We start from the raw sequence: 20,133 nt of genomic DNA, 5'->3' as shown, positions 1-20,133 counted from the left end.
AGATTAACTTTTTTATTGTAATTATTCATAGAGATTATTTGTTAAATATTTGAATATGCTGAATTATTTTCTCATGCTTTTTTTCTTTTATTTAACTTAGAGAGTATAATGCACAGTTGAACTTCTAAATAGTATAGTATAAAGATTTTATTTTTATAATTTTACTACCTCATGTACATTTTTATTTACAAAGTTCGTGTTTGGTTCTGTTTCATATTTTATAAACAAGTTCTCAGGGACAAAACATGCAGGGTTTTTCTATTTATGCAATTTCTGTGCGTAGCTCTCACTTTGAAATTAGATATGTAGTTAAAATGCCACACTTTACATTTTCTTTTGTGAACCAAAGACTTTCAAAAAATAATTTGTGTTTTAAATTATTCCATGAGCTAAAGTTACGATCACTTTTTTCTTTTTGTGATGTTTTGCAGTTTTTATATAATGCAGTCATATTATGCTTCTTTGATTTTAATGACCTTTTGCTTTGCTTTTCCTTCTTTTGTGCTGCAAACACATAGTGGATTTATGGTCTGTGGGGTGCATTATGGGAGAAATGGTTTGCCACAAAATCCTCTTTCCAGGAAGGGACTGTATCCTTGTGCTGCTGCAGCAGTTAATTAGTTAGGCGATGAACTTCTTTATGTTCTCTAATGAAAATGAATATGCTACATTTATACAGATGGGATTTTAAACAGGCATAAAGTTTGTGGCTATTAGAGTTCAAAAATTGTTGAGATAAGCTGAAATATTTGTAGGCTGCATCTGGCAGTAGGACATACAGTCTCTGCTGGTAGTCAGAGCACATTCACTGTCACTCATTTTTATTTTATACTGCTTTTTATAATTTTAAAGTATACATGGTGTGTGTGATTTTCTTTATTTTTTTTTTATTTTAACCAGAATCTTTATGTTAATGTCATTGCATTTTGTTTTCAGTTGACATTTGGTCAGTTGGGTGCATCATGGGAGAAATGATCAAAGGTGGTGTTTTGTTCCCAGGTACAGATCGTATCCTTATCTTTGGCCTAAAATGTAGTTTCTAAAGGTCAAAATGTATGATAGCACTTCAGTTTGGTCAGGTGTAATGTATTTTGTCTCTCCCTAATATATTGTTAAATTATTCTTAAAATACCACCTACTATTTGACATAGACTTTTCTTTCCCTCATTTGTTGTTTCATATGTTAGTTCAGAACCCTACTCAATTGTAATTGTGCACAATTACTTGCTGGCTTTGAGTTGATTTATTTAACCTAAATCAAAAGTCATGGCTTGCATTAAAAATTTCTAATAATTATACACTTAAGTCTAGAAATACGTACAACTTAATATGAATTTTGGAGCTGTCTGTTGCTTCTGGCCATCCTTTTGTTTTGTTCCCCACCTCCTTTTTGTTAATGTTCTATGTGGTTTATGTCTTTTGATTGTTGTCTCATTACTCACATAACATACCCTTTCATCTGAGAATTTCAGCAGTAGTTTTATATGGTGACGATAGCTTTGGATTCATGCTTTTTGTTCATCCCACTACTTTTAATATTTATATTAACAGTGATTTGTTATGTGTTTATCAGCTAGTAACATTTAGAATTGTTTCAGGAGGAAGAATGGAAAAAGCCATATTCACAAGATTACGATAAGTGAGTTTTAGGTCTTGGCCTTCAGGTTCCTGGAGTGTAAGGACTAGAGGAAAGGAGACTAAGAAATCCCAACCTTACAATTTACCAAAAAACAATCTTTTTTATAGGCATCGGAGCTTTAGAAAATTTTTTTAAACATAAACTGAACAAAGAATGGCAAAAGATAATGCCGCTTTTATAGAAGCCTTTATTTTTATTGCAACTGGTTATTTTCTGTTAGTGTAGAAAACTCAGTAAAACAGGATGTGTTCTAGAAATAGTCTAGGAGATACAATCATGTTTTCTGATAAACTGACAGAAAAGGAAACATTTTGTGTATTATTATAGCATTGTGTGCCGTTTGCAGTTAGAGCCACTGTGGATAGTAATTGTCATTATTCTTAGTTACTTATAATTTTGTTTAGAATTTGTGAGTTTAAGCTTCCATTTTAAGGTAAAATCAGTTAGTATGAACACACACAATAAATAAGATTAACAAAGCTTATTTATTGATCATTTCTGTCCATCTACAATCATTGCCTTTTGCAAGGTGCTTGTGAGATATAAAATTTGTAACTGCCACATCCTTTCTTAGGATTTTTAAAATTTCCATTTTCTTATAATATGATTATGACTAATGTGTTGAACATTAGTTATGGAGTATTTTTCTTAGCTACTTGATATTAGATATTGATCAGTGGAATAAAGTTATTGAACAGCTTGGAACACCATGTCCTGAATTCATGAAGAAACTGCAACCAACAGTAAGGACTTATGTTGAAAACAGACCTAAATATGCTGGATATAGCTTCGAGAAACTCTTCCCTGATGTACTTTTCCCAGCTGACTCGGAACACAACAAACTTAAAGGTACTTTTTACAAATATATACATTTAATCCCATTTGGGGTGTGTGTGTATGTGTTCGTGTGTTTATATGTATTCATATTCTTATGGGACATAACACAAGGTTTTCTCTGGATGGTGGGAAAAAAAATGAGGTTTTATTTTTCTTTAATTTTATATATTTTAATCATATGTATAAAATAATTTTACAGTAATATTTTTAAAACATATGCTTTTAAAATAAAAAATAATCTCAAATTGCTGAAAGTTATTAATAATTTGAGAACCTTTACAAATATATGTACATTAACATCATTATGTTTGCAGCCAGTCAGGCAAGGGATTTGTTATCCAAAATGCTGGTAATAGATGCATCTAAAAGGATCTCTGTAGATGAAGCTCTCCAACACCCGTACATCAATGTCTGGTATGATCCTTCTGAAGCAGAAGCTGTAAGTTATTTTCTTAATGTTTACAGAACATACTGCATTCTTAGAATTACAGTTAGGTTTGGAGGAGACCTTTTAATTTTAAATAAAAATGTAGATACATGATGATGTTTTTCTGTTTCTTCATGAAAACTACGTCAAATAAACTAATGAGCATATTTGAGCCCCTCCTACACAAAATAAAGTCACCTCCCACTGTTTTTTGCAATCTTGCCTGGATACCCTAACCAGAGAACTAGGATGTTGAATGCTCTGAGGGAACATCCTAACTCAGTTATAAAAGAAATTACTATATCCAAAGGAAAACGGAATTCTATGATCTATGATATAAATAAAATGTGGCAATTTCAAGAGCTGGAAGAAAAGAAAAAGACAGTTAAACATTTTTTTTCCTGCAATGAAGGAGTCTTCCTATTCTGTCTATATAAGAAAGTTGATGATTGATCAGTCTTGATCTAATGATACATTTTTATAAGTCATCTGTCTGGCTAATATTTCAAATAACTACAAAGAGTTAAAATACTCCCAGCATACTGACTCAATTATTATTGCCTTGTGTTTTTCAGCCGCCACCAAAGATCCCTGACAAGCAGTTAGATGAAAGGGAACACACAATAGAAGAGTGGAAAGGTACATTCATCAGATTCTTAGAGGGAAAACTGCGAAGGAGCTTCTGGTTTTTATATGGTGATTTATTGTCATGTTAGAGAAATTTGTGACATTTTCTGTGCATAACTGAAATTTGTTAATATTAATTAATATTTTTACATAAGTGGACAGTAAGTCTGCTTCCTTCCTTAACTTCTTAAGTTCCCGTTTCCCACCCCAGACACAGACACATTAGTGCTCTCTCATGTTTTTCTATGGTGTGTGAACATACAAATGTGTTTAGTGTCTCCCACCTCTCTTCTTCCACCCTTTTAAAATCACGTATGGTTGTGTACGATATATGCTATATGTACTTGCTTTGTTGATATAATCAGATATCTGGAAGGTTATTCTCTTTTGGTTCACATATATACCTCTCTTGCTTTAATAACTGATTAGTGTTCTGCTGTATGAATGTGTCACACTGTATATCCATCTCCCTCTTGATGACCATTTAAATTGTGTCCAGTCTGTTGCTGTTAGAAACAACTCTGCAGTATTCATGTTCACATATGAGAACATACCTGGAAGAAAAATCCTAGAAGGAGATGTGCTGAGCCAAAGGATATTTTTCAGTTATTTCCAAATTATTCTCCAAAGAAATTGTAGTAGTGTACACTTCCATCCATATTGTATAGGAGTCTCTCTTTACCCTCACCCTTGCCAACAGAATGAGTTAATTTTTAATATTTGTAAATCTAATATAGTAGTTTTATTCTGTTTTATAAATGTGGCTGAAATTAATCATGCTTTGATAGTCATGGAAGTGTTCAAAATATTTCTTCGAAAGGTCCCCTGAGGCCGGGCGCGGTGGCTCAAGCCTGTAATCCCAGCACTTTGGGAGGCCGAGACGGGCGGATCACGAGGTCAGGAGATCGAGACCATCCTGGCTAACGCGGTGAAACCCCGTCTCTATTAAGAAATACAAAAAAAAAAACTAGCCGGGCGAGGTGGCGGGCGCCTGTAGTCCCAGCTACTCGGGAGGCTGAGGCCGGAGAATGGCGTGAACCCGGGAGGCGGAGCTTGCAGTGAGCTGAGATCCGGCCACTGCACTCCAGCCTGGGCGACAGAGCGAGACTCCGTCTCAAAAAAAAAAAAAAAAGAAAGGTCCCCTGAGACATGTGGGCCAGGTAATGTTTAGGTCCCATTTACTTCCATTTGTGGTGTTGTCCTTCAGTGTTTTGACCACTTTTGTAACTGTGTGACTTTGAGTAAATCACTCCCCCTTCCTCCCACCCTCCTACACCGCCCCCTGCATTTTATCTCATCTTAAAATAGAGGCAGAAGACCTGTTATTAAGAGTTGTCTTTAAATCCTGGGACGCCAAAGTGGACTGGGGAGGTATAAACATGAATAAGTAACCCATCTATAAATGTGTTTTGCTAAGGATGAATTTGATTCTTTCTTAGAAATTGAAGAGATTTAGAGATTGATTTTCTGTGAACTTTGGGAAACCCATGGTTAGCAGAGCCCATGATAAAGTTAAAAAAATGACAGAACAATAAAACTGGATAGAGTCTGCTGCATTTGAATATGTAATATGCATTTGAATATGTATACAGATATAGCTCTGTACTGAATATGTATGAAAGCATTAACCTGATATTTTTACATCCTACTAATTTACAATAGACCATGAAGTATTTTATAGAATCTTGTTTTTTTGTTTTGTTTTGAGACAAGGTCTCACTGTGTCACCTAGGCTAGAGTGCAGTGGTATGATCATGGCTCACTGCAGCATCAAAACTCCTGAGCTCAAGTGATCCTGCTGCCTCAGCCTCCCCAGTAGCTGGGATCACAGGTGTGATCCACCATACTTGGCTAATTTTCTTTTTGAGACAGGGTCTCACTATGTTGCCCAGGCTGGTCTCAAACTCCTGGGCTTAAGTGATCCTCCTGCCCTGCCTCAGCCTCCCAAAGGGCTGGGATTATAAGTCTTAAGCCACTGCACCTAGCCTAATTTTTTTTTTTTTTAATTTTTGTAGAGATGGGGTCTCACTCTGTTGTCCAGGTTGGTCATAGACTCTTAATAGGCCAGCAGTTGTAAGGCACACCATTATGTGCCACAAAGAAAAAAAAACACTGTCAGTTGTCCAGCACCATTGATTATAAGATGGAGTCAGTTTCAGAGTTTAAACTGAAAAAAAGTACATCTTAAAATCAGTGAGATACAGTGTTTTCATTTGTATAAGAATATATTTGGAGGTTTTGATTGCTTTAAAAACATTTACCTTTATTCTGTATCTCTTACTCCTAGCCCCAGGTGCATGTCAGTAATTACCCACAGACTGCCTTTTTCAAGATCTACCTAAGAGTTTTAGCTCATAACAGAAAGAAAAATTAATTGCCAAAGCCATTAATTACAGATGGCTTTGCCTAGTTAGTACTCCTAATTAGTGTCGGTTCTTCTGCCTTAATCTCTTTGTGCTTTTTCCCAGAGGAGTGCTATTTTCTCTCTTAAAAAATCCTCATATTGCAAATGTTTATCATTCCTTTTTGTTTCTTTGAAGAAGACCATCTCTTATTCTCTCCTTTATCAGTGCTTTCTATTTTTCTCCTTCCAAGCCTTAAGTTACTGTAACAAACAAACTTGTCTCCAGTTGTTGTTCATTCCAACATATTCTCTTGTTTTACCTTATTACCAATATAAATGTCATACTCTGTAATCAGGGATTCTTTGTCAGAATTTTCTTCTTCAGGAATTAACACAGACTCCTTGAAATTCGATGCAATATTTTTTGTTTGTATGTTTTTCTCAGAAGAGGGTTTTACAATTCTCAGAAGATTCCATGACCCAAAGAAGATAAATAGTGGTGATGATGTGGCATCCACCATTAAGATTACGTGTGGTGTGCCTTGTGAGTCTGAATGTCTACTTAAGAACCTTAAGTAGACATTAAGAACCTTAAGAAGGTTTTTTGTTTGTTTGTTTTTGCTTTTTTGTTGTTGTTGAGATGGAGCCTCACTCCATTGCCCAGGCTGGAGTGCAGTGGCGCAATCTCAGCTCATTGTAGCCTCTGCCTCCCAGGTTCAAGCAATTCTCCTGTCTCAGCCTCCCGAGTAGCTGGGACTACAGGCATCTGCCCCCACGCCTGGCTAATTTTTGTATTTTTAGTAGAGATGGGGTTCCACCTTGTTGGTCAGGCTTGTCTCAAACTCCTGACTTCAGGTGATCCACCCGCCTCGGCCTCCCAAAGTGCTGGGATTACAGGCATGAACCACCACTCCTGGCCGAAGGTTCTTAAGTAGACATTCAGACTCACAAGGCACATCACAGTTAACATCAGAATCACTTCTGATGATAATATAAGTGAAGAATGTAAGACAGGAGGCACATATATTGATACCAGCAGAGCAGCTCCCAGTGTCTCTCTTCAGTTGCAACAGTTGTCGCAGTGGTCTCCTTGCTGTCCAGAAGCCTGATAAGAGAAAAAGATAGATTCCCATGGAGAAATGTTACTGGAAGTGATAACCATGCTTACTCATAAGGAGTTGAAATGTAGCTTACCTGCTTCTTTTCCTCCAATAAAAATGTGTTTATCTTTCATTCTGATTAATGAAGCTTTTGCATACTCTGATTTAAATCTTGGTAACATGTATCTAGTTGAGTACCCACAGTGCACCAGGCTCTATTCCAGGGCTCAGGAAATGGAAGTCAGTAAGACACATGGTTCAAGCCCTCCCTGAGACAGATGGTAGTACAGAATGGTATGTGGTATGATATGCTGTAGTACAAGTTGCTGGTAGAGTGAAAAAGAAAGTGTCTACCCCAGCACCATCAAACCAACTTGAGAAACAGTGGTTACAGGAAAGATTAGTACTTCCTTTCGATATGATCCATTGTTGAGTGTCAAGGAATTGTTATTAATTAACATCCTTGAATCTTAGGCTGACACTTAACTGACTGTCATTGTAAGGACACTGTTTGAAGTACTTCACATGTATAAAAATTTCCACTTAAACCATACATGCGTTGTGAGATTGGCTCTTAGACTTTGAAAAGTTCATTTTTGTTTACTTCTTTTACAGAATTGATATATAAGGAAGTTATGGACTTGGAGGAGAGAACCAAGAATGGAGTTATACGGGGGCAGCCCTCTCCTTTAGGTTGGTTACAATATAAGCTTGGTTAAGATTACAGTTTACTTCTTGTGTTGTAATCTTCAGTGGCCTGAAACCTGCAGTTCTTCCCATACTTACAAAATCAACATTATTCCAGACTTAATAAATATAAGGAAATACAGTTTGGTGAAATTTGAAAGCACTGACACACTTTTCTATTAATACATTATACTAATGTATCAGTAACTGTTTATAAGATGCACATCTTTTTCTATGATATTGACATTCTGTTGAAGAACAGAAATTAAAAAACTTTGTTGGCATTGTTGTTGGGTCTTTAAAGAAGAAACTTCTCAAAATTCAATATACATACCTTTCTGTGATCTTGACAGTCTTTACTTTGGATAAATAAAAGCTTCACTGCAAAATTTAGTACATGTAGTACCAAGTTGCTGTCTTTCAAAATGATATGACTGATTTGTTGAACGAAGGCAATAACATTAAAACCATCACTATAAGGTATTCTTTCTCTAAGAAGAGAACTGGCTTTGTAGGAGTTAAAACTTTTTTTTATCATAAGCTGATCTTATATTTAATGTTAGTACAAGTAAAAGTATAAAGAATAGAGGGGAAAAGTTAAATGGCAGGTAACATGTACATTAAGTACATACCACGTGACAGACACTAGTGGTTTATATACTTTATTTTATTCAGCCCCTAAGACCCTAAGGTATAGGATTATTGCACACGTTATGGATGAGGAAACTGAAGTTCAGAAATTTGAAATAACGTAAGATTCCAAATCTGTTATGTAGATGAACTAGTACAATAACTTCAGAGTGTGTGGTTTTTTCAGCCTCCCATTTTGTTTCTGGCGGGCAACAGAGACTTCTCTGGCTACAGAGGTTAGGACAGTTGTATGAAGGAGGTGAAATTTGAGCTGAGCCTTGAAGAGTGAGGAGTATTTCAAAAGATAGATCTTGATTTTGAAGTAAAACTATGCCATTTTAATTCCTCAGAAACTTCTACTTTTGAGGAACAAAATAGATGTATCTAGCATGTTGTATATGGGTAAGGTTTTTTAAAACTATAGTGACATTGTCTACTATAAACAATTGTTTAAGCCATTTTTTGTGGATTGCTTTGACATTTTTGGTTATATATTTTAGAGTTGTATATTTTAAATCTTTGATCAAGAATGCAGTCTTCCAGATTATAGTGTAGATCCTGTTGAAAATATGAATGGGTTTTGACAGCTTTTACCTATTTTGGAAATGGACTTTTCTCTACAATTTACTTCTAACAAATTTAAAGCTCTATTATAAATGCTTCATGTAATTAATTAGCTTTGTATTGCTACGTAGTAGTAGTATAACTGAATTGTTCATGATAGAGGCTCAGGTGGGATTTGGAAAGTTCATTATGTGGGACAGTTTTATACTTTAGCATACTATCCAATTGAGTGGCACAGCTGGAGTGCCAGATGTTTGAGTAAATGTAATAATCTCATGAGTTAGAGCAGTTGTATTTGTTCTTAATTTGTAAGTGAATAATTTGAATGTTAGTCCAACACTTGCTTATGATCACAAAATAAGTCAGTGGAAAAGATAGAAATTGAGGTTTCTAGACATCTTCTGGATCCTCAGTTATAGCTTGCAAAGATGAGTATTAGCAAATTAAGCTGTTATGAAAATATTCCGCTCTTGATTATGTACTATAACAAAAGGAGTAGTGCTTGGTAAATCAAAATACCAGATAACCATAGTACCATTTCCACTTGATTTTTAAAATGAATTTTATTCTTTTTCCCCTTTGAGTGCCTATTATTTTGGTTTGGCTAATAGTAAAGTAAGTTTGCCTGCCTTGAGTGTGTAGAGACTCACTTGAGAGAGGAATGACCCACCTGAGACTAATGATTTTCTATATTATTACCATTCAGATATTTGAGAATTTACTGTATTGCTTTAAAGAAAAAACAAGTGTGTGGGTTTTTTTCTTAGGTACTTGATTTTTAGATTAAAAAGTTAATGCATTTAAAAGTTAATTTTTATCAGATTAAAACATTTGGATAAAATAATAGACCCTGAACTAGAGGCATATATAAAAATTATATATGTTGGATCCCTTTTATGGTTTGAATGTTTCAGTACAAGTCTTAGAAACTAGCCATTGTGTACTATGTATGTTACACAGATGTATCATACTGTTCAGTCAGAAAAGGCTCATTCCAAGTATTGACTGAACTAAAAAGAATATACTATCTCAGTTTCACTCTGACTGGGAAGCTAATGGACCTTTCTTGGGTCTAGGAGATTATCACCTATTTTACCTCTCATCTCTCAGGCCTGAAATACTCATCCTGCTTTTCTCTTCTGTTTCAACTCCCATCACCTGCTTTGTCTCTTGTGGTTCCGTTCCTTTCTGTCTCCCAGTCCCCTCCCTAAAGATTTTCCTATTCCCACTACACTGCCTGTTTTCTTTTTGCATTTGAAGAAAAGCTCGCAGAGGACCTTTCATATTGAAGTGTTTTATTGCTTATCTGGACAGAATGGAGGGATGATCTCAAATACAGATGCTGGGTTCAGAAGCAGTGATTTTCAGCCCATTTGGTTTCAGCATCGTTGGGTGCCTGAACCTCACCCTCAGAAATTCTGCTCAGTGTTCCATTTGAAGACCATTGATTTTATTTCATAAATGTATTCTTGAGAACTTTTAAGTAACTTGCGTTATTCAAATTTGGAAAGACCCTTATTTAGTGTTCATGTGGTTTAAAAGTACTTAGCCTAGTGCATGAGTTACCTTTTTTCTCTATACCCCAGTGTAAGTCATTCCTGTCCCCTTCCTAAACCAATCCCCTTGAGAGGATTTCTGTCTCGAGCTCAGGTATTCGTGTTACTTTTTAAAATTCAGGAAGTCCTTATTAGGTAATACTTTCGGCAAAAGAAACTGTTTGCTCCTACTTTATCTATTTAATAAATCCATATTTCTACTTATCAAGTATTAGCGTAGAAATAAGAAGACCCAAGTTTACTTAACTAGACCATTTGAGTGACACTGGCATGTCCCATAACCTTGTATAAACTGGGGCAGTTGAATTAAGGTTTCTTCCTGTTAAAATTATTTTATTCCTTGGCGCTTGCTTTAAAACAAGATGTGCCAGAAGTACATCTTGTTTCAAATTTGAATCATTTGAATTTTTCCTTTTTAGTGCAAAGCTATAAAGACTTTTTTGTAGGGAAGTAGCTTTTAACTTTTGTAGTTATACAGTCCTTTAAGATCTTCTGTCCAAAAAAAGGCATTACAGACAGTTTTGCATGTATTATCAGCAGTATTCACACGTACCCTGAAGCCCATTTGTGGATCTTGCTGCAGGACCATTTCTAAATGTGGCTCAGATGTAAATTCTTGTCTTAAACTGAAAAACACATTCATTGAAAGGATAGGACTCCACGATTCTAGACATTTTCAGAATTCTCACCTCATAGCTGTCAATGAAGAGTGTTTTTTAGTGTATTGGATATCATTTGCGATTATTTTTAGTGAGCCTTCTAAACCCAAGAGAAAAAATTACCACTAGAGGCAGGCAGTGCAGTGCAGGTAGCTCGATCTGCAGCTGTCTGCAACTGATTTGCTGTTTTGTTTCTCATAGCACAGGTGCAGCAGTGATCAATGGCTCTCAGCATCCATCATCATCGTCATCTGTCAATGATGTGTCTTCAATGTCAACAGATCCGACTTTGGCCTCGGATACAGACAGCAGTCTAGAAGCATCAGCTGGGCCTCTGGGCTGCTGTAGATGACTACTTGGGCCGTGGGGGGGTGGGAGGGACGGGGAGTCGGTTAGTCATTGATAGAACTACTTTGAAAACAATTCAGTGGTCTTATTTTTGAGTGATTTTTCAAAAAATGTAGAATTCATTTTGTAGTAAAGTAGTTTATTTTTTTTAATTTCAAGTGATGTAATTTAAAACCTAAGTTGTGTTTCAAAACAGCAACAAAACTGTATTGTATTTTTTGCTGTAATTAACTGTATAATGTAAACCTAATTATTTTATCATGTTTTAAATTTTTTGCATATTTGCTTTATCTTATGCTGCTGATTTTTTTAACTGAATTTGTAAGATTTTGTTTATCAAAGCAACTATTATGTGGTGACTTGCCTATATCATGAATTATTTAAGATTTTTATAGTTTTTTTTATTAGAATTTATTTCAGATGTTTTGTTCATGATACTATCCTTCAGGGTTATGTGCTTATCAATGAAATAACCCCAGAGGAGTGAGGGAAAATAACTTGTAGCCAGTTATATTCAGGAATAACTACTGTAAATGATGAACGTGTTAGGAGACCTCCAATATTTGCTACTTGCCAATCCTAATTTAGTTACAAGAATTGGTAGGCAATCCTACTTAATTTTGGCAAAAGCCCCGTCATCTAAGTGGCAGAATAACTCAGAGCATGTCTTTGAAGATGCTGGGCATCTACCACCACCTTATGTCCCCACCCTACCCAACAGAAATAAGTAAAAAGAACATGGTGTATTCTGCAAATTTGTGGCATGCTCAAAGTTTATGATCACATAAAGTCAAGAGGATACTTCATGAATAATACATTTCAATGCAAATAAACAGATGGTTCACTTCTACTAGCTATGAGCCTGTTTTTGTATACACTGAGTTAATCTACTCAGGCTGTAGGTCCCAGCAATGTTCTAGAGTCTAGTCTTTCCCTTTCCTGCAGCTTCGGGCCCTTGGACCTTTCCGGTTTCCTATTACTTGGAGTGTCTGTCAGTTGAACACCAGTTGTTCTGGTGTTTCTGGCCATTTGATTCTACTTGTAGCATAATCATATTTATACTAGCTATTGGGAGGTTCCAAAGCCTACCTAGATTTGTGTAGGTGATGTATCAAATGAGCAATATACCGTTCATCTGAAAATAGTAGCACACAGCCATATATAGGATGTCATTTTCTAAGGACTGTTTCTTCACATTGAGCAGAGCAGGCATAAATGGTGGTTATTTAGTCTGAGTCTTTTATTTTTTTATACCTGATTTTCAACATAACATGCAATGTGGATGTCGAGTAGTGTAAGAATGGTGCTGCTCCTGACAAGTGTATGTTAACTGTTTACATTTTCTATCTGCAGAATTATTTCTCTATAACTGAACTTTTCCCAAGTAAAATGTCTTTGAAGTCTCGTTATTTCTGAAATACGGTGTCTGTAATAGACCCAGGCACCTTTTAAATGATCTCTGGAACAAGAGGGATTTCATGTAATGAACTAGGAAATGCATACTCACATAAGCAGCAAGGTTCTAGGCAGAAAGCCCCTTGGAATTCGTGACCAATGGGAAGAACAGGTGTGGCTTAACATGCAGTGTCTGAAAATTTGCTTGGCATTTTATTCATATATTCAGTGCAAAATTCCTTTTGAATGAGATATTTTACATCATTGTTAATGTGCAATATTTAAGATTAAAATACATTAGCCTTTTTATATACTTTGAAATAGCAGGTTTGTTTTTGATGGCTTAGAGTCATGATTTCCAGCTTCCCAGCCTTTTTATCAGTCCCTTTTCTAATACAACAAGGTGCATTAATTTGATTAGACAAATTAGAGTTTTAAGACTATAACACCTCTTGAATTGTAGACAGGAAATACTGGATTCACAATTTTAGCAGAAATTTGAGAATGAGTGTGTTTATATTAATTTGACAATTAGCTGTATTTTCTGTAACATAGATTATGTCACTGTTGCACTTTCACAGCAGACATGCTTTCAGAAGGTTTTCATATTTTATGCTTGATTGCTGATAAGCCATCTCTATTGATACAGATTTTGGTTAAGTAAGGAAAACCAGGTGTCTGACTGTATCATTTGTTGTAAACGCCAGCTGCCACTTGCCAACCATCACATTGAGTTCAATTCAAAGAAAACTCGTATTACTTAGTGTAAACTAAAATATTTAACAAATTATATCCTAAAAACAAGGTCTCTTTGTTAAATGTTGTGTGCCCTAGGTTTTAAAGTACTACATCTAAATACAATTTTGCTCGTAAATTTGTTAAGCTAAATAGGTATTGGTTCTTTTTATTTTGGAATCCTTTAAGCATCTTAAACATTTTTTTTCCCAAGAGAAGTTACAAATAACATTTCTGTCAGGTAGTACTTGTGTGAAACCACTTTTCTTGTTCTATAATTTTGATTTTTCAATTTTATATACTTAATATACTCACTGTCTTACTATGAGAAAGTTATTTTGACCAAGATTTTTATTATCTTCACAGATTAAGAAAGAGATGCCAATTCTTTACCTGTGTCTTCCTGGTTACTATTCTCTTCCCTCTAATATATACTGGCCATTTGTAAAACCATTGTATCGTTGGGATCACTTTGTTATACTATACGCAAATAGAGCATCTCAGCTCTGTCATACTGCTTGCTGAACAGTTTTCAGTGTGTCATGCACCTTTGGCTGCTGGTTGTTCCTGACGTGCACTCTTCCAAGTTGGTAAAGGCACAGTGTGTTCATACCAGGTGTTCCTAAGAGAAACACCAGCCTGTTAAATGAGAAGCCTACACACAACCCCCTTAACAATCCAGAGAAGCTTGACAGTGTGCAAAGAAGCACTCTTTCTGCCAGCCTTGTCACTGTTCTGTTCTATGCTAATCCTGCTGTGCTGTCTGAAAGATGGAGGGAAGAGGACATCAGTGTCTGATAGTGAAATCAGCAGCAGGAAAGTGAAGCTCTTTCCTTGGTTACAGATAAGATGGTTTACACTATTGGCCAGTATCTGCTACACATATGAAGACTTAACTATTCAGTGTTTGCCTAGGCACTAGCCTGCACAACATTTTGAGGTTAAAACATAGTATATTTTCAAAAATATTATTGTAGTTTGTGAGTGTTGTTCATTAGTTACACATTAGCTATAGAGTGGATGCATGAAGCCCCATGACACCAGTAAACTCTTCTTACCAGTAGGTAAACCAAACACCACCATTCTGTCATTAGCAGCCCTCTTAAATGTTGCCTCTCCATATCCTGTTGCATTTTTTGTGTGCATTGTGTTTCTACTGATCTCTCTTAGGTTTTTCCAGAATCAAAGGAAACTAATTTTTCCTTAATAGCAAGAAAGATGAAGAGGTAAAGGGCATTGAAGCAGAAATGTATAGTTTGGGGTACAATTAGAAAACTCATAAGGAAAACAGAAATCCTAATTAATTTCAAACTGACTGCTCTTCGTTAAGTGCTCTTAAGGAGAGTCTAGTAAGAGTAACACTTTCTGGCCATTTCTAGTTTAGATTCTCTTCGTTACTGAAACTTTTGAGAAATATTACCTGTGGATTAATTTTGCACAATGTTCTATTCTCATAATGACTTACAAATTAAACTAGGCTTTTATTGAACTACCTCACACTAATTTTCTATGCTTTCCCAAGTAAGCTGTTGCCCTGTTAGATCTTTACTGAGTGAATTATAAATGTGTGTTAAATACTTTTTAGCCAATGTTGAAACAATACCAGTAAGTATGTGAAGTATATACCTTACATCAGTAAGAGACACATGTAAAATCTTTCACTGTATATCTTGGAAAATTGTGTTAGATGTGCTTGTTGACATTATTACTGTTTTGTAAGTAGAACCTGCTCGTGATATCAGTCCATTCTTTACATTTTACAAAAGGAGTAAATCTTAGTAAAATTTTACGAAGAAATAAATTACTTTTGTAGGCCCAATATTTGGTATATTTTTGAGAAGCTGTTAATCTTTTAGCTGAATAATGAAGTTAGACTGAATTACGTGTCTCCCTGGACTGTGACATCTACTTTCTCATTACAGTTTATTCTGGCCAGCAAGGTGTCACACCTGGAAACCTGAGTATGGTAACTGACATTTGCTTTTCTTCCTCTGCGATGTCATTCCTCCTCCATTCCTCTCCTTCCCTGTGTTCCGTTCCCTCTCCTTTCCTCTAGACAAAACAAAATGGGGCACTTTTTAGGGAATGCTGAGATCATCATTGTGATTTTTCATCATTCATGCCCTAGTCATTAAACATGCACCACTGGAATGTAAACAACGTTATCTAGTATGTCAATTGGTTACAATATTTTAAATAAAAAAAAAGTGGTATGAAAATTATGAAATTAAGAGTTTTTTCATTGAAAACAAAATCTGTGGTAAAGTGTTTCTTGGCAATTTTAGGATTGCCTGTGGATTGAGAGAAAAGGGGTCTTGCTAGGGCCGGTTTCTTAGATTTGGATTTTATCCAGATTGTAAAGAGCCTAAACTTTCACCCTGGTTATCTGGTTGATCTGGTCTTGGATTTCTTGTGTTTGAAATTTCTGGATAAACTTTATCTAACAAAGGAACTTTGCTTCAATGCCCTTAACCTAGTTCTTGGTAGACATATGAGAGAATAGCCATCATGACCACTTGACAAAAATAAGTACTTAAAATTGGGGTCCGTTTCAAAACAAGAGATTTTAGCTTTGAATGTTTCCAACTTTTGCCATGCTTATTTGCTCTTTGCCTACATTGAGTGTGCTGCTGTGTGGGAATACAGGGTCCCTGCTGCATACCTTCCCAGCCGCTGTGATGACACCACTCCATCTTGCACAGTTCCTGCTCCAAATGACCCTTGTACTGTGCTGTCTCTGCCCTCACCCAAACTCACACTGCCCTTCTCTGAGGAGCGGGGAGGAAGGGGCTGGTCTTTTAGTTGCCCACTGCTGCTGAATCAGCTGCGTGGCTGCTGAGCTGTTTCATCGCCGTCATAGAGAGGCCTCCCAGGAGAAACTGGGTAGCAGAAGCAAGTATCAGAATGTTGAGAATAAACTTTTTACTTTTTTTCATTTTCACCAGTTGTAAAGTGGAATAATTCATCCTTGTTAATTTAGGTACTTTTTTTTTTCTTTTTTATTATTGTTCCCAAAAAGGTCTATTGATCTAAGTGAAGATTGATTTGTGATGATTTTGTGGTTTAAGAAAATTATGTTTAGCTGTTACAGGTTGTATACCAGTATTTCTTTGGACTTCATTTGAAACCAAAAGATACTTCAAATATGCTGTGTAAATTTTAGGTTTCTAACATGTACTTTACTTAATTTCATCTATTAATGGAAGCATATAGGTGATATAGACGTGTGCCGGAAGCTGGGAGTAGGAAATAGAAAATGGATGACAGAGTCTTGAAATGGTGTATATGGAAGACCAAGGACCTGCCTACAGGGATTGATTAGAGGAAATGAGGAGTTTCACAAAGAAACTGTTTTGAGCCTTGGCATAAGGTTTGGAGAAGGGTATTCCAGGCTGAAGGAAAGGCAAGCAGATTTAAGTGAGTGCATAGGCAAGCAGTGAGGAACGGCCTGGCATGGGTGTGGGTACACGGAGAAGGGAGAGAAGACTGACACGTTGGAATTTGGAATTGAAACAAGCTGAGGATCAGACCTGAAAATATCAGGAATTGCCTTTATTTTGTAGGTGATAGGAACCCATGGTAGTTTGTGAGGAGGAAAAGCAGTATTATGACCCAACGCTTGTTTTAGGATGGTCACTGCCAAGAGAAGCAAGTGCAGTTAGGCTGGAGGTGTGGAGATTGGTGACTGATGCTGAAGATACCCAGTTAAGAGAAGGGAAGAAAGGGACTCATTTAGATGTATTGCCATGGCATAGGTGAAGTCGCCAAGCTTAGCGTTTGAAGCTGGGGGAAGGCTGTGAGCCCAGTGATTGGGTGGCACACAAGAGATGGTGCAAGGAAAATACATGTAGTGTGTTTTGCAATTTGTACATCTCAGTTTGAAGTGTCCATGACAGAATGCATGTCAGGTATGGCATCAACTCCAACTTACCGCTCCAGGAGTGGGAGGAAGGGAACGATTGGTTTGCTCCCTCACCTACCTGTAGATCTCTGCTATCGTAGTTTCTTTTCTTGTGAGATCTGTGTCATTTGCTCATATGGCCCTTGCACTATTTTTGTTAGTATCATTTTGTGGACAGAGGAAGATAGTGGAAAGATTCCTGTTGGATATACCACATGTAAAACTTTAGAGTTACCTAGAGAAGTGCAAGTGGGGCCTAGTTCTAGTGAGTGGAGAAGCAGGTAGTGAAAAGGACTTGAAAACTTGGCTGGAAATGTAAAGAAATCATGACAGTGTCTTGAGAGAAGTGAGGGGTAGACTGAGGGATCAGAAGAGTTCAAAGGGAGAAACCAAAGGCATTTATTTTATTTTATTTTGTTTTATTTATTTATTTTGATATGGAGTCTTGCTCTGTCGCCCAGGCTGGAGTACAGTGGCACAATCTCTGCTCACTGCAAGCTCCACCTCCAAGGTTCACACCATTCTCCTGCCTCAGCCTCCCGAGTAGCGGGGACTACAGGTGCCCACCACCACACCTGGCTAATTTTTTGTATTTTTAGTAGAGACGGGGTTTCACTGTATTAGTCAGGCTGGTCTCGATCTCCTGACCTCGTGATCTGTCCACCTCGGCCTCCCAAAGTTCTGGGATTACAGGAGTGAGCCACCATGCCCGGCCAGGCACATGTATTTTTATGAGACAAGGTCCTGGAAAGGTTGGGGTCTGCTGGGTCCTGCAGGTCCAGGTGAGCTTAGTCAAGATGGAGAATTTAGATCACCTTGGACAAGTGTCAGTCTGGCTGAGCCATGCCTCTTACTGTTACTTGACAGCATCCTGTGTTCTCATCTTCTCTTGATGCCTCACACTGGGATCCCCTGGATGGAAGAGCCTGTCCTACTGGAGGTAATGCCTGGCAAGTAGGTGTTCCATAAATGGTGGGCTGGGCAAGCTAATGACTAGAACCTATCCTTTACACCATTTCTGTCCTCTGAAAATGCAACATTCATGGCCCTCAAAGTGTGACATAAGGACACTGCATGCAGCGCTGTGATATTATAGTGATGTGAGCATGGGTTCCGGTGCCAAATACCCACATAGCATCATGACTTCACTGGCTGCCTCACTCCCTGCAAGTGCCTCAACTCGGGCTGTGCTCTGTCATCTGTCCTGTGGGAAGCCTAATGTCACCTGGCAGTGTTGCTGGGAGGATTTGGCGTGTGCGTGCAGGGCAGGGGCTGGCCAGCACTCGGTGGGTGCTGGCTACCGCCATCATCCTGCCTGGCATCAGGGTCAGCTCCGCACCCTGGCGTACAGGTTCGTCAAGTCAAACATCTGTCCCTCATGTCTGTTTGAATGTGTCTCTAGGCAAACATACCCAGAAGAGTTTGATGTGAACTAAATGCTGTGTTTACTTCGATTTGATGTGTCACAAGGAAGAGATATTCTAGAACCTGAAGCCCACCCCCCACCCGCCTCCAGTGTGCAGCTGAACCAATGAACCCACGTGCTGACCCTGAGGCTCCCCATCTGCATGGCCACGGCCACCACTAGACCTGGGCCTAGAGAAGTGGGCGCAAACTACTACTCAGTCCCCTGTGAACTGGGCCCAGACCCTGCCCCTTGTCTCCTTTTACCACAGTGGACAGACATTTATCAAAAGCTCACTGAAAGAAGGGAAAGAGGAAATAATTATAGAAAAACAGAAATTCTCTACCAGGAATTTTGGGTCAGCTGCTGCTGGTTTCCTAACCTGGTGAACTTTTTAACCAGCTGTGGGGTGAGTGCAGGGGCTTGGGATTTATGAAACCATCGGGTTAAGACCCAGTGCCCAGATAGCATAGAGATTTAGCTGTCTTGGAGTGGGGTCATCAAGCCAGCTTGTCACACGTGGCGGGGGCAGGATCTGCATCTGGGCAGGCGGGCTCCGGAGCCTTCGCTTGGAAACTGCTGTGTTCTGCTTGAGCAGCTTTATGGGAATAAAAACGTCCCCTGCACAAAAGCTTCTGGGGTATGCTATGTAAGGTAAGCATGTTTGGCATTTTTCAGGACCTCTCAAAGACCGCTGTGCATTCCTATGAACCTGCCTGCAACTCTCTCCCTGTCGTTTGGGTCATGCTCAGCAGTGTACAGACATGCTCAGGAGTTCCCATCTTTCAAAAGCTCTCTCCCCTTCCACTATCAAAATGGAGGTCAATTCATGTGAGTTAATGTAAAGCTCTCAAATCCTTTCCTATCTCCCTTAGAATAAAAACCTCTCACCATGGGCGATAGGCCCTCAGAGTATCTGGTCCCTGCTGGGCTTTTCATGACCCTGTCCTACCCTACCCCACTTCTTCACAGACTGCAACACGTTGTGAGACCCCTGTGCTCAAGTGTTGCAGGGCTTGCTTTGGGAGACAGAAGTAGTAGCAATGTGGCTGGTAGAAAAGGACAGCAATCCTGGCACAGGTGGGGGTTCTTGGTGGAGGCAGGAGTAAAGAGAGGCAGCGGCAGTGTGTGGCAATGTCACAGCTGCTTAGCTGGGAACTCAAGACACTCGTGAGATAATTACTTAGGATACTGGGAGGGCTCTGCAGGGGCCTGGGGTTCCAGAGGAGAGGGAGAGAGTCCGTGAAACGTTGTTACTGACTCCATTTTTACCCACAGA

General features: G+C 38.0%; 1 protein-coding gene across 19 annotated transcripts in view; it reads left to right on the top strand.

The window, feature by feature from the left end:
* Positions 1–15,767, top strand: part of MAPK8 (mitogen-activated protein kinase 8) — a 135,485-nt gene extending 119,718 nt beyond the window's left edge. For 4 of the 19 annotated variants that reach the window (XM_025397048.1, XM_025397053.1, XM_025397051.1 and 1 more), the window contains 6 exons: positions 937–1,008; positions 2,306–2,488; positions 2,791–2,915; positions 3,479–3,542; positions 7,590–7,667; positions 11,277–15,767. In XM_025397048.1, the coding sequence (XP_025252833.1) occupies positions 937–1,008; positions 2,306–2,488; positions 2,791–2,915; positions 3,479–3,542; positions 7,590–7,667; positions 11,277–11,422 (668 nt within the window). In that variant the 3' untranslated portion in view covers positions 11,423–15,767. Of the gene's footprint in view, positions 1–518; positions 591–936; positions 1,009–2,305; positions 2,489–2,790; positions 2,916–3,478; positions 3,543–7,589; positions 7,668–11,271 lie in introns of all 19 variants that reach the window. The other 15 variants (XM_025397046.1, XM_025397050.1, XM_025397047.1 and 12 more) reach the window with 7 other exon arrangements.
* Positions 15,768–20,133: the final 4,366 nt, after the last annotated feature.

The sequence above is a fragment of the Theropithecus gelada genome, chromosome 9 (assembly GCF_003255815.1).
Source record: "Theropithecus gelada isolate Dixy chromosome 9, Tgel_1.0, whole genome shotgun sequence".
NCBI lineage: Eukaryota > Metazoa > Chordata > Mammalia > Primates > Cercopithecidae > Theropithecus > Theropithecus gelada.
The sequence above is the reverse complement of the archived record's forward strand: the minus strand, read 5'-3'. Positions and strand labels throughout refer to the sequence as shown.